The 14,573-nt window shown below is 32.2% G+C and overlaps 1 protein-coding gene across 1 annotated transcript; it reads left to right on the forward strand.

Moving 5' to 3' along the window:
- The first annotated feature begins 1,441 nt into the window (after positions 1-1,441).
- On the forward strand, positions 1,442-14,406 carry LOC111050016 (general transcription and DNA repair factor IIH helicase subunit XPD). Its single transcript, XM_039425207.1, has 14 exons — positions 1,442-1,541; positions 2,328-2,579; positions 3,429-3,662; positions 4,690-4,813; positions 5,025-5,121; positions 5,676-5,809; positions 6,452-6,635; positions 7,363-7,536; positions 8,143-8,314; positions 9,400-9,678; positions 11,746-11,922; positions 12,924-13,034; positions 13,264-13,362; positions 14,193-14,406. Exons 1-14 carry the CDS (start codon positions 1,509-1,511, stop codon positions 14,325-14,327), a joined length of 2,205 nt encoding a protein of 734 aa, XP_039281141.1. The 5' UTR covers positions 1,442-1,508; the 3' UTR covers positions 14,328-14,406.
- The last annotated feature ends 167 nt before the right edge of the window (positions 14,407-14,573 follow it).

A 14,573-nucleotide genomic window follows, 5' to 3' on the forward strand; every position in this document is an offset into this window, starting at 1 on the left:
CACCCCACACTGTTATTGACCCACCTGGTCTGCTCCTGTTCCACAGAGGAAGCCTTGGAGATCAATGTGGTGTCGTCCGCACAGCGTACTGCACTCTGGTTGGTTATGAAGTTGTTCATAAGCAGAATAAATAACACTGCAACCGGTGTTTTAAGCCTATCATACAAAGAGAGTATAGTACGTTAAAATTGAATAATTCTTCAAAAGTACAGTAAATGATTGATAAACAACGGCTAATTTAATATATTTAATCTAATATTCAATAGATTTCAACATATTGAATAGATTGCAACCGAATATTTGACTTCAGGTAGATGGGACACTACCCAAAACATAACAAAGATGCTTCAGTCTCAAGAGCAACTAGTTGAGTAGAGTTCACATACATACCTCTCAGAATCATTAAATTGTTTCTGATCTAATCGTTGATTATTTTGGCTGGTCGGTTGCAGTGTTCAAACTGGCAAATAGCAGGATCCTTACTACCTTAGACTTCATCATTAAAACTAGATAACCAGGAGGAGATCTCCGGTTTCCATTGTTGACCATATTGATAAGATTCAAGATTTAAGATTCATTTACTGTCAGAACACTTTAACAAAAATGCAAGATATAGTCAACAAAATTCAATAAAAAATTCTAAAATATAACAATAAACGTTAATAGTCATCATAGTCACATCGTATAGTATATACAAAAAATAAGACAAATATCAGCAAATTCTATATAAGAAACATTTTTAAAACAGGTATATCACAGTTAAGAAAATACAAAGACATCACCACAAATCCTCATAACCATGTGGACAGCAGTCAATTAGAATCTTTTCAACACAAACCTTAAAACTATCAATATCACATTCTTTAATATGAGCAGGCAGTTTATTAAATAACCTCTTTCCAAATTCAATAAAACTTTTCAAAGTTAAATGGTAATTGCACTGTGATAATCTAAGTGCTTCTGCTTGTCTTGTAAAATGATTGTCAATATTACTATTTATGGGTAAAATGGATAGATTTTTTCTGGTATACATCAGACATTCAAACACATATAAAGCATAAACAGTCATAATATTCATTTTTTTAAATAGAGGTCGACAATGTTGTCTACTATCTACTTTACAAATGATCCTTATGGGCCTTTTTTGTACAACATAAAGTTTCTTCATATTGGTATCTCTCCCCCATGCCAAAATACCATATAACAGGTGTGACTGAATGTAAGCATGATACACAACACCCTGCAAAATATCTGCTTTTCCTTTATTTGTTGTGCAAACACCTATGTCTTTTTGTGTTTTGAAATTTAAAGTGTATGTTGAAACTTGTAGTGTATTGTTTGATTTCGCCTCGTTGTTCACTTGCGATGTATTGAATTCGCTTTTAGTTTGGTTTCCTAACATTAAAATGATATCAATTTGAATTTGAGATTTCATTTTCAGGTTGGATGTTGATGGTTTGCCGGTATATTTCCCCTATGAATACATCTATCCTGAGCAGTTTGCATATATGACAGAGTTGAAAAAAGGAATAGATGCAAAGGTATGTATGTTAGTTTTAAAATTTTTTGAGTGACAAAAATTAATCATCATGCAAGACTATCGGATTTTTTAGTTAGGATAGTATTGCTTTCTACAAGCATGGGTCTCTATTCAAGTCTAACATAACTCTGAATAGTATACTATTGCTCCACGATGATTAATAATGATATATCAAACATGTAATAGTATTTTTTTTTATTAGCCGTTATATTAGGATTCGACATTCATTCGAGTTATAATACATTTACGCAGTATATCCCCGGTTGCACAAAAGCCAAATTTTAGTCGTGAATGAATGCCACGAGAATCAATAAAAAAGACTTCTTTATGGAAAAGCCTTCTTTGATTGGTTCTCGTGGCATTTAATCATGATCAAATTTTAACAGGCTCTCTCTCGAGAATCTGATGATGCATTCAACTAAAATTTCAGGTCGATTCTTTGAGTTACAATAGTCCTGGTCTGAGGGTGCGAAATGTTCTTCAAAGGTATCTTGCAGGTAGCTTAGTTGACACAACATATTCATTGCATAGTGATCGGGAACACATACCTTCATCTTGAGATTTTATTATACCCATCACTTCTAATTTACTACTCACCATCCTTAATCAGCCTTGAAAAATGATGAATACATTAATATTATAAATACAGGTTATGAATCTCACTTTTTCAGTAGTATGTCCTTTTCAAAATCACCCCTATGATTTTTTTATGATGTAGCATATAGAATTACATATATCTCTGAGCTGTTATGCTCCATAATTAATCTGGTAATCATGTTTGTTTCAGGGTCACTGTCTACTGGAAATGCCTTCGGGTACAGGGAAGACGATTTCTCTCCTGTCGCTAATCGTAGCGTACATTCATCATAATCCAGCTCATGTGAACAAACTAATCTACTGCTCAAGAACCGTTCCTGAGATCGAGAAAGTTGTTGAAGAATTACGGAAATTGTTCAAATACTACGAGAAAAATGACACGCCTCTTAACATGCTAGGACTCGTTTTGAGCTCTAGAAAAAACTTATGTATACATCCTCAGGTAAAAATCAGAACTATTGTTCTATCTTTATATCTACCATGCGATAAGTTATTCATCATGCATCATTGAGTTGAGTTCGAGAGTCTTGAAATTCGCTACTTTTTCTATAATATAGATAAATATTAATTTATAATCATTTGTCTCTTACAAAAATGAATGTAATAGGCATTATATTTTATAATTCAATATTGTATCCATTCCTTTGTATTTCTGTTTTTTATAATCATATATCAAATCAAATCGTTTATTGCACAAAAAATACATGGTACAAATAATCTTTTTAAATAACATAATTGTGCTACATGTCGGCAAAAGAAAACAGAAAACTTGTACGCCGACGTGGAGTCTTGATATAACTTGATATTACTCACTTGTACACACTTTTATACACTAATTAACTTTAAGATCTACGAAAAGACAATTGAAAGAAAATATTACTGAACCTATAATTTAGAAATGTAGGTACTATTATAATCAAAACTGAATTAAACTTAATCATAAAACTGAAAAATGCTTCTTTATCCAATTATGTAAGACTTTAACTTTAGGTTTTTTACTAGCCATTCCGGGGGACTCTATATACTTTTTCGGGAAAGAGTACTGACGACTCTTTCAATCATAATGAGGTTTTGGGTGACCTGTCTGGTTAGCACAGAGCCTCTTTGAAAATTTTCAAAATTCTTCAGTTGAAACACATGTTTCTTTAAAGCCTTTAGAATAAAACTTGTCTTTTAGTTAACAAATTTGAATTTTCAAACAACGAGGCACTTGGAAAGTCTCTAGAATATTTCATCATGGTTTTATTCACTATTTTTTGTAAAACAAATACACCTTTTGTTAATGTTACAGGTTAGCAAAGAAAAAGATGGCAAGATAGTTGATGGGCGTTGTCACGGACTGACAGCCTCATACATCCGCCAGCGCCATGAGAGCGACGAATCCGTTCCTATTTGTACATTCTACGAGAATTTCGATCGCACTGGACGTGAGACTCCTATCAGCCCTGGCGTCTACAGTATAGACGATTTAAAGCGTTACGGAAGAGAAATGAACTACTGCCCCTATTTCCTCGCTCGTTACACTGTAAGTTATTATACTGCACATATCATTCAAAATATCGCTTGTAAAACTTCGTTTTCACGCGTATAATTTGTTCTTCGGCAGACTGAACAAAATATTCTTTACAATATTCCACGTGAATAGTCCACACAAAATTGAAACAAAATCAATAGTTTTGCTCTATGAAGAAAGAGGAAAACGTCTGTGTGAAAAGAGTGATGAGATGAGGTTGTAATTATTATCATTATTATTCCCAAATATTTAATCCTTCAATTTGAAGACTGAGAGTGTGATGGGTATTGAAACTTTAGGTTGAATCTTTGATTTTGACATTTTACAACCCTGGTTATCAAATAAAGGATGTAAGTACCTTGCAGTTCAGTACTCTGCTAAAATTTAAAATATATAATGTTTTCAAACCATGGGCAAATGGCAAATCAAGGTCTCCCCACTCGATGCCCCAATACATACATTTTGAGTATTATTATTTATTTATACATTGATAGATACAATATCATTCTCAATTATGAATGATTGGGAAAGGAACAACAACAGGCTTGAAGCCCAAAACTGTTCCTTTCCCAAATTTAGATAGAAATTGTCCAAAAATAGGTTATGTTTACACTTCATGATTTTTGTCCAATTTAGAGTCCAAATTATTCATGAACTAGGAATTTAGAATTTAGAAAAGTTGAAAACCAAATTAAATTAGAATACTTCACTAAATCACCACTGATTACTAAAAAATACTGTATCAATAATTGAAAATTTTAAAACTTGAAAAGAAACTGAAACTACTCCTATTTTTTATTAATTAATTATATTAAAAACGTAAGAGTAATTAACTATATTGAAAACGGGAAGTTCCTGCAAGGTTCGATGGAACCAATCCGTCATCAGTTTATTATTGTGAAGCTCATATCTAATTTTTTCACAAAGGACTCAAATCATAGCTTCTAATTTGTTAAAACATTGAAATCATATTTGTCAAACCATTTGAAGTTTTTAAATTGTTGAATATGATAATTCTAATCATTGGTCATTTTTACAGATTCATCATGCTACATTTGTGATCTATAGCTACCATTATCTACTCGACCCCAAAATTGCAGATGTTGTATCAAAAGAATTAACGAAATCGGCTATTGTAGTATTTGATGAAGCGCACAACATTGGTAAGTCGATGAATGTATTATTAATACGTTGATTGCTTCTACAGAAAATATATATTAATGGATAATCATGTTTAGTCACTTTTCGCTCTTGTATCAATTCATTATTCATTGTTTACTTGATGAATCTGAAATTTAGTGCTAATGTCAGTTAATTGATTATTTTGTGCTGATTGGTTGGACAAATTAAGATTTAATGTTATTTTTGTTACAGATAACGTTTGTGTAGACTCAATGAGTGTAAAAATCAACAGGAGGATAATTGATAAAGCAGTAGCAAATATACAGGTCTTGGAAAAAACTGTGAATGAGTAAGTTCAATGAATTTCCAGTTATTATTATATCTGAATTTCCATTCTTTATCATTATAATGAACTAACATAAGAAACAAAATCATACTCCTGTTTCTAGATTGTTAGAACTCGGCTTCATTAGGGCTCCACATTAGTTTCCTTGGATCTTGAAAAATATATAATGAATAACGACGTTTGGACGTTTATATATCATGGGAGGCTCAAATATGTAAACTCATGGTACTCGAGAAGCATGGGTACAACATCATTATACTGAGCCTTGAACTCCTGTTAGATTCATCATTTCCTAGTTATGTTGTTTCAAAATCCAATCTGATGCCTACCATTTTTAATTTATTAAAATATTAAAGCTTCACCCATATTGAAATCAATCAGATCACATATCTTGAAGTGAATTGGGAAGAGAAGGAGATTTTGATTGGAAATAACGTAATGTAATTTTTCATACCTTAGACAACTTGTTTTACTATTTTTCAACACATGTTAATTTATGAGCTCACCATCACCAACCAAAGTTAAAAGTTGAATTTTTCGGGCTGTTTGACTTCCAGTATGAAAGAAGTAGATGCACAGAAATTGCGAGACGAGTACAACAGGCTAGTGCAAGGACTGAGAGACGCCAGTGTGGCTCGAGAGACTGATATGATCCTATCCAACCCCGTTCTACCAGATCAAGTTCTCAAAGGTAAGTCAATTCATCACTTAATAATAAGCTCATATCAAATCAACTATTCTGTTAACTATCCTGCTTCATAACCACATCGTAATAAACATAATGGTAACCACACCGTTCAATGAATTTCCATGATTATTGTAAAACATTTTAAAAATTCGACTGAGTCACTGTCAATGCTGTAGAACCGTTCCATAATGAAATAAAAGCACACATATGTTGTCAAATTTTACACAGTTCAAAACTGTTTCAACTGTGTTCAAACATATGTGTGTTTTTATGTCATTGTAAAACTTTTGTTTCCCCTCCATCCATTTACATATATATTTCTCACTTTATCAATTTTGATTTACTAATTAAAATCTTTCAAGAAGAAAAGTGAAATACAAATTCTCATAATTGAATAAACAAGTGCTCTTTTTCTGTATTTTTTTTTTAGTACATTTAATGTATAATCTTGAAATAGTAGGTAACTGTAATTTCGGCCAATCATAAAATTATGCTACGAATTTTTTTTATTTTTATGATTTTGTAATTATAATTTTTCATTTTTTAAGTAGCATAAAGTAGTAAATTCATATTTACATTGTTCAAATTCGGAATAACCTAATGATGGATGAATTTTTGTAATATTATCTTATTTATTCCTTGCAGAGGTGGTACCAGGCAACATCAGAACTGCAGAACACTTCATAAGCTTCCTGAAGAGGTTTGTTGAATATTTGAAGACGAGACTCAGGGTCCAACACGTTGTACAAGAATCTCCAGCTGGATTCCTCAAGGACGTATTCCAACGTGTTTGCATTGAGAGAAAACCATTGCGGTTTTGTGCGGAGCGGTAAGTTGTAGTTGATCATTTATATAAATATCGAAAACTGTAGCCTACGTTCTATTTCCAATTGTGATTTGAATAATCAATTTATTAGCTCATAACCTAAACCCCTTTACCAAACCCCGTTCGATGGGGAAAACATAGTAATCTATTAAAAATCAATCATTCAAGGGATAAAATTTCTCAAATATCACCAACTTACATTTCCCTAATAATTATATTAAGAGTTTACTTCCTAGTCGATTCGAGAATTCCAGCATCACAGAAAAATGACTTTTTTCAATTTATTACTTCATAACATAAACCTCATTACCAAACCCTGTTCGATGGGAAAAAACATAGTAATCTATCGAAACATCAATCATTCAAGGGCTTAAATTTCTCAAATTCCATTCACCTAATATCTATATCAAAAGTTTACTTCCTAGTCTATTCGAGAATTCCAGCGTCACAGAAAAATAACTTTTTTTATTTTCGAGTAGTCGTATTGCCAATAGTTTTATTACTATACCATAGTTTTGTCATGTTGGTAAAATGTTGGGATTTCTGATACCACACGACTACAATATCATTATAATGCCAAATTTCTTAACTATCAGTTGTATTAAGAATGCTTCATTCATAAAAATTATATCGCTATTAATAATTGTCTATTAGTCAAGGTAACTATTTCAGCTTTCTGCTATAGCTGTTGTAATTTTCAATAATTATTAAATTGGCTTGTGTGATGCAGGTTGGCTTCACTACTGCGCACTCTCCAGATCGCTGATCAAACCGATTTCTCTCCAATCGTTTTGATCACTCATCTGGCCACTCTGGTCTCAACCTACACGAGAGGCTTCACCATCATCATCGAGCCATTCGAAGATAAATCACCAACTGTTGTCAATCCAATATTACACTTCAGGTCAGTTCAGTTACTTGCCTTATCTACTTTGCTACAGACATCTTGTAGACCTAAACCAAATTATTGAAAGTTTTGGTATGATATTTTTGGATCTTTTTATTTTTTTGTCCTTCTATTGTCCAATTAACGATGGTACAATCTGCAAATTATTGTTCTCTATCTAATTTTAGCCAAAATTTGAAATATTATTATCTCTTTTAAGACTTTTGAAATAATCGAGCATTAAACCGGGAGATTTTCAGAAGTAGATTGGAATGTTATTGTAGAGCTCACAATTGAAAAGTAGCATAATTACTTGATATGAATTAGAATTTTGTATTATTTTTTTTACTTCTTCAAGGTTATTTTTACTTTTCATATTAAAAGCATGACAAGAATTCTCTCTCGCAAATTGATGTTAAATTATATCATTTCGTAAAGCCTCATAATTCCAGTTGGTGATCTTGACAAATGCTTGGAATCTTTGACTAGAGTCGTTTTTTTGTATAATTTGAATTGAAAATTTATCAACTGAACGGGAGATTGACTTGAGTATTGGTCAAGAGCAAGTTAGAAGTTTACCGTTCATCCTTAAAAAGTTAAAAAATTGAAAATTATATCTTTCAGCTGTTTGGACTCGTCAATTGCCATGAAGCCAGTATTTGATAGATTTCAAACGGTGGTCATCACATCTGGAACCCTCTCGCCATTGGACATGTATCCGAAGATATTGGACTTCAATCCAGTCATTATGAGCTCCTTCACAATGACGCTAGCAAGGCCTTGCATCCTACCAATGGTTTGTATTCATTTCACAAATGTTTATAGAATAGCTTTTGTTTTCATTTATTTTATGTTCTTTGATATTTGAAATGTTGAACATGATATTATTCCGAAGATTCATTAATCTTCCAATAATAAATCTTTCTATTTTTTAAAAATGATTTTTGTTTGTTTTGAATTGTAAATTGAGTGTGTAATTGAAGAATGTTAAGTTACACATAACTACATTTGGACTGTTGTATAAATTAGAATTGGAACCGTTTTGGGCTTATTAGCCTGTGGTACTTTTCTGTAGGTTGTATAATTTTGAATGATTGAATAAATAAATAAATAAATCCTATGCTTTATAATGAATAATAATTGTCTCCTTTCCATATTAATTCATTGAAGACAGCATGAAGAGTTTTCATTCATTGAAACGTTGAAGATAATATTATCATTCATTGCTGTTGGTTTATTATGTTTTGTAATTCACAAATATAAAGGACATTCTATAAATTGACTCTAGGTCCACATTATTTTCCAAAATTACTCAAAATTCTTCTACTAAATTTATGGTGATTTGAGTGTAATATTCTTGTTTTTATCCAGTTTTCAGCCATTAAAAGTTTCAATTTCAAGTTTATTGAAAAGTGAAAATTGGACTAGTAATAATTTAGGAAAGTTAAAACATAACCTTATTTTTGGAAATATTTATTTATCAAAATTCGTAAGTTTCGGGCTCTGTCTGTTGTCCTCTTCTGATCATATTTCATATACTGTATCATTATTCGTGACTGTTATTAAATCGAATAAATAAACAAATAATTTAGAAATGCTTGGTGGTCGTACTGGGAAGTGATTCACTCAACCCAAACACAATGTGGATACTAAATAAACAAATATTTGTTCCTCTCCTTCATTTTTACTATAAAATAGACATTCTTATATATTACCAATTTAAAATCGTTATTATAGCCTACTATTGCTATTGTTTTTAGTTAGCATACTGAATAAACGAATATCAGATAACACATATTTGTTTCCCTTCTCCATTTTCTTCTATACAATACACATTCGAATATTATCAATTTTTATAATGGTCATAATACTCTGTTGCAGATTGTCTCGAAAGGAAACGATCAGGTAGCGATATCGTCGCGGTTCGAGACGAGAGAAGACGTGTCGGTGGTTCGCAACTACGGTCAGCTGTTGGTGGAGATCAGCTCTGTGGTTCCCGATGGCGTCGTCTGCTTCTTCACATCCTACCTGTACCTGGAATCAGTGGTGGCCAGCTGGTATGATCAGGGGGTCATCGACTCTCTGCAGAGGAGGAAATTGCTGTTCATCGAAACCCAAGACTCGGCTGAAACCAGTCTTGCTCTACTCAATTATATCAAGGTAATAATACCTTCAACGAGGAATCTTCATCAGGAGTATTCACAATGTTTGACATAAGAATAAGCTGCTGTATATTTTTTCGTGATGTACTTCTATATCATTGATTTAGCAAATAGTAGGAGCTATTTAGAATAGCTATTTGAATAAGCTGCTATATTTTTTGTAATGCACTATTATATCATTGATTTAACAAATAGTAGGAGTTGGCGAATAGCTCGTCTAAATCCAACATCCTGAATACTCATATCAATCCCCCTATGGAAAATCAGACGCATTTCATTTCTTACTTATTCTTGCAAGAACCTCTAATTCATATGTCATTGTTTTGCAAAGTATTGTGTGCTCATGTTTATTATTTATATTTTTTCCAATGAAATTCTTATTGGTTTAAAAAACTTGAGAATTATTAAATTAAGAACTAAACTAGTATTAAGTTACATTATTTGGATGGGAAATAGGCTAGTATATTTTCCTATCCTTGATTCTATTTTGATTGTTGCAATTAGGGATCTCAACATATCCATCGTAGTATATTAGCTAACAGAATGGGAGCTTTTCATGGCTGCTAACTTAAACTCTTATTAGATTCATTGTTTATCTTGAACAAGATAAAATAAATTGTTTATCTTACACAATACTTGAGATTTATTGTTAACCTAAGGCATTTAATGCTACTGTAATGCCGAACAATAATCTCGCTGAAAGTTTTACTAATCGTCATAAATGTTGTTGCTGATGATCTTCAAAATATCATGAATTATTCTTCGATAATATTGAATTATTATCAGGTTCCTTTCTTGTCATCAATTCATTAAGAATTCGAAAAGAATGAACCTGGTTTTTCACTCCTTTCAAATTCATTTATTTTGCCATAAAATAATACAGATTGATAAAATAAATATTCTAACTTACAAATTGGCACTACCATTATCTTATCTTGTCATTATTTTATCTTGTCACTTAATTCTTGAGCGGTTTGACTCAGTGGTAGCGCTGATGAGCTATCGCTTATCCAAGTTAAGAATCGTGTGCTTGGTACTCCCGTTGGAAGAGTGACCGCTTGAGCCAACTCCTCTGAATATGATTCATGAGTTGTAAAATCGCTTCCCGGTGGTTTGGAACCCACGTTAACTGTAGGTCCATTCATCTCTCATTGTCATCCGCCTCATTACCCAAGCACAAGCCTCACCCTTTGGGCATCACCCTCAGCAAAAATAAAATAAAATAATGTTTAAATTATTATTAGGTTCCTTTCTTGTCGTCAATTTATTGAGAATTCAAGAAGAATGAACCTGAATTTTATCAATCTTGTCACTTGAGTTTGATGTAACCCCACTCGTGAATTACAAATCTCTTTTATAATGAACAAAATTACTTGGATCATATGCATCGATAAATTAATAAAACAAATTTAAAATATTTCAACGACTAGTTTTGACCTACTTTGGTCATTATCAAGTTAAGTGAAGTGATTTTATGGTATCGATAAATTTATCGAAGAAAGTGATTATAATTCCACAGATGGAAATTACTGAGATATTGCAATTATTCAAATGCTGATGAATTAATTATTATTATTAAACGAAAATCCAAATTAAATGCTGTGATTCACCCCGAAGACTTCTGTTACTGCAAATATTGATAACAGGGTAAACAGCTAGATGGAAATTGGATGAGCGCTACCATACAAAAATAATTTGTCAGCCCGATTTATTTGTGGCTTCCTATAAAATGAGCGCTGCTATCCAGAGATTGTCGGTTTGGTGTAAGAGTAAGCATTCCTGACCGGCAATTAGGGGGTACTGGGTTCGATTCCCGGGCTGACAAATAATTTTTGAATAGTAGCGCTCATCAAATTTCCATCCAGCTGTTTACCCTGTTGTCAATATTTGCAGTAGCAGAAGTCTTCGGGGTGAATTACAGCATTTAATTTGGATTTTCGTTTAATATTAATGATTATAATTCCTATTCATACATTTGAATGCATTCAAGTGTTTGAATGCAATTTATTTGAGTGAATTTCGCCTGTTGCTTTCGTGATTAATGTGAAGGCAATAATGGTTGCAGGCGTGTGAGATCGGAAGAGGGGCAGTGCTGCTGTCTGTGGCCCGCGGCAAGGTGTCCGAAGGAGTCGACTTCGATCACCATCTGGGCCGAGCTGTGCTGGTTCTAGGCATTCCCTATGTCTACACGCAGTCACGAATTTTGAGGGCTAGGCTCGACTACCTTCGTGATCAATTTCAAGTGAGTTGTTCAACTAAAATATCATTCAGGTTTCAGTAAGTGGTATCAACATCATTCGAAATCCATCTTTGTTATTTTTGAATCATTAATGTAGCTTCCGTCCAAGTTAACTGGATTGAGAGAATATTTTTGGTGATATTGTTACTGTCAAAATGAAAATAATCGGAATGGTTCGATTATTTTTACATTCAGTAATATTTCAATTCTTGAATGCAGAAAAAATGATTCGAAGTATAGTTTTACTTTCTTAAAAATGTCAGTCTCTAAGTGCCAAATAATGTTTTAAATGGCAATTTAAACATGTAGAAATAAAATATGGAAATCGGCCTGATGAATTAAAATGATCCAAATTTTCAAAGTCAAAAGTAAACTTTATAAAGCTTAATTAAAAATTATAATCAAAATTCAAACAAAATTATGTTTGCAATTTATTCTTTGGTGCTTTTTTGATGTTACTAAGGGCCAGTTTCTGAGTTCGGGATTTAGCTAAGTTCTAGACTTAGAACAGCTGGAGTCAAAAAATTGGCTTTTCGAAACGGGGCGTAGTCGTAGTCCACGTTTAAATTAAATTTCGAAAAACTAGAAAAATGAACACAAAATAAAATAAAGAGAAAATAGTGTGTAGTTTCAGCTATTTTGAATTATTTAGGAATGTTTCATTCCGTCATGGGAAAACGTTTCCAATTATAGAAATGAGAGAAAATAAAGATTAGGTTTTTAAAAAAACTACGACTACGCCCCGTTTCGAAACGCCAATCATATGACTCTTTTTAAAGTCTAGAACTTAGCTAAATCCCGAGCTTGGAAACCGGCACTTAATTTATAAAAATTGGTGTGCACTTATTGTATTTTAACTTTGTTCTACTGTTCTAATGAATTGAAAAATTAAAATTCAATTTGGAAGATACAGCAGATACGGCACTGTTAATGTGAATTCAACGATGATACATTTTTTCATTTGATAATCAAACCTGCTAATAATCATTTGAACTGATTTTCAGATTCGTGAAAATGACTTCTTGACTTTTGATGCAATGAGACACGCCGCTCAGTGTGTCGGAAGAGTTTTGCGAGGAAAAACCGACTATGGAATCATGATTTTTGCTGATAAGGTAAGCTTCATTGAAAATTTTGTTCCACAGTTTGATTTTATACATTTCGGTAGAGGAAGTAGAGATGAGTGAAGTGAAGATGTTAATCATAATGTTGAAAGAAATATTGTACTTCAAATATAATTTTTCATGTCTTAGATAATGTGCTTTTGTCTAATACATAAATCGTAAAATATCTGTTCTATCCTATTACTTTGAAAGTATGATTATGTTTCATTATCTGTTTCAGAGATTTTCTAGGTCCGATAAAAGGAGTAAGATACCGAAATGGATACAAGAACACCTCAAGGATTCACTATGTAATTTGTCAACTGAAGAAGCCGTTCAGGTATAATAAATATGTAACTTTTTAATCTTCTGAAATGTAACTTATATAATAGTTATGTTGCTTTCCATGACGAAACACTATATAATATCTTTGTTGTAGTTGAGACACTGTGTTACTTGTAAATATTTGAAAAAACACTTACTTTTCTTGGAGTATTGAGGAATGTAAGTGTTGTTTTCAAATATTTACAAGTAACATAGTGTCTCAACTACAACAAAGTTATTATATAGTAGCTTTTAGTAATAAAATTTACAATATTTTAAAAATAAAACGACTTATCTATTTCAGTTAGGAATCATCAATATTGAGTTATTTTAAAGTTGGAATATGAGCTCCATCGAATCTTTCTCAATTTATTACTAATAATTTTCGGTTATGAAAGATATAGTTGTCAGAACATTATATTTACATTATTTACCTTGCTATTCACCTAGTATTGGACTAGGAGGCCAACCTGTTCCCATATGTCCATGTTTGAACGTAGCCTCACAACTATCAATAGAATTCCGGTTCATCACTAACAATAGTCCATTAAAGTTTGGTGGTTTTTCTCAATAAATTAAAAATATTTTGCTTCAATGGAGAGTATTTTCTTATCTATTGAATCATTATAGAAATTTCTTATATATTCAATTGGGACTTGACTGTGTTCCTCAATATTTGGTACTTATTCTACAATACTTGATTGAATGTGTTACTAGTAACTATTTGAAAAAAACACTTACTATTCTTAAAGTATTGGGGAATGTAAGTGTTTATTAAAAACTCATTTATCAGGTATGTTTTTTCAAAAAAAATTTGGTTTAATATTGTATTTGTTTGTTTTGCAGATTGCAAAACGGTGGTTGCGTCAAATGGCTCAGCCATTCAGTCGGGAGGATCAACTTGGAGTCTCTCTGCTGAGTCTGGAGCAGCTGGAGCAAGCCAATTCCAATGACATCGATGCCAGAGCTCGTCAGAATTGAAACACTATTTCATTTCCCAAAGATATGTTGTTCAAGTGTGTAATATTTTATACTTTTAATACAGATTGTTGAAAAAACATTGAAACTTGATTCTCTTCTTCCCTTTCAAAAGTAGGCTAAGCCAAAAATAGTAGAGTTTGGATCCACTTTCATAGTAGCGAAAATACTGTTCCACTATAGATTTTTTCGCGAAATACAATTTTATCTCAATTTTTTCACCACTCTATGTCTTCATAAAATATGCCT

This window comes from Nilaparvata lugens, chromosome 3 (genome assembly GCF_014356525.2).
Source record: "Nilaparvata lugens isolate BPH chromosome 3, ASM1435652v1, whole genome shotgun sequence".
Classification (NCBI taxonomy): domain Eukaryota; kingdom Metazoa; phylum Arthropoda; class Insecta; order Hemiptera; family Delphacidae; genus Nilaparvata; species Nilaparvata lugens.

Bases quoted from the DNA above. Each gene is read 5' to 3' on its own strand.
- LOC111050016 (XM_039425207.1), top strand. From the start codon at position 1,509: ATGACAGAGTTGAAAAAAGGAATAGATGCAAAG. The intron at 5,810-6,451 runs GTAAGTCAATTC...TATTCCTTGCAG, and splicing joins ACCAGATCAAGTTCTCAAAG to AGGTGGTACCAGGCAACATC. The intron at 9,679-11,745 runs GTAATAATACCT...TAATGGTTGCAG, and splicing joins CTCTACTCAATTATATCAAG to GCGTGTGAGATCGGAAGAGG.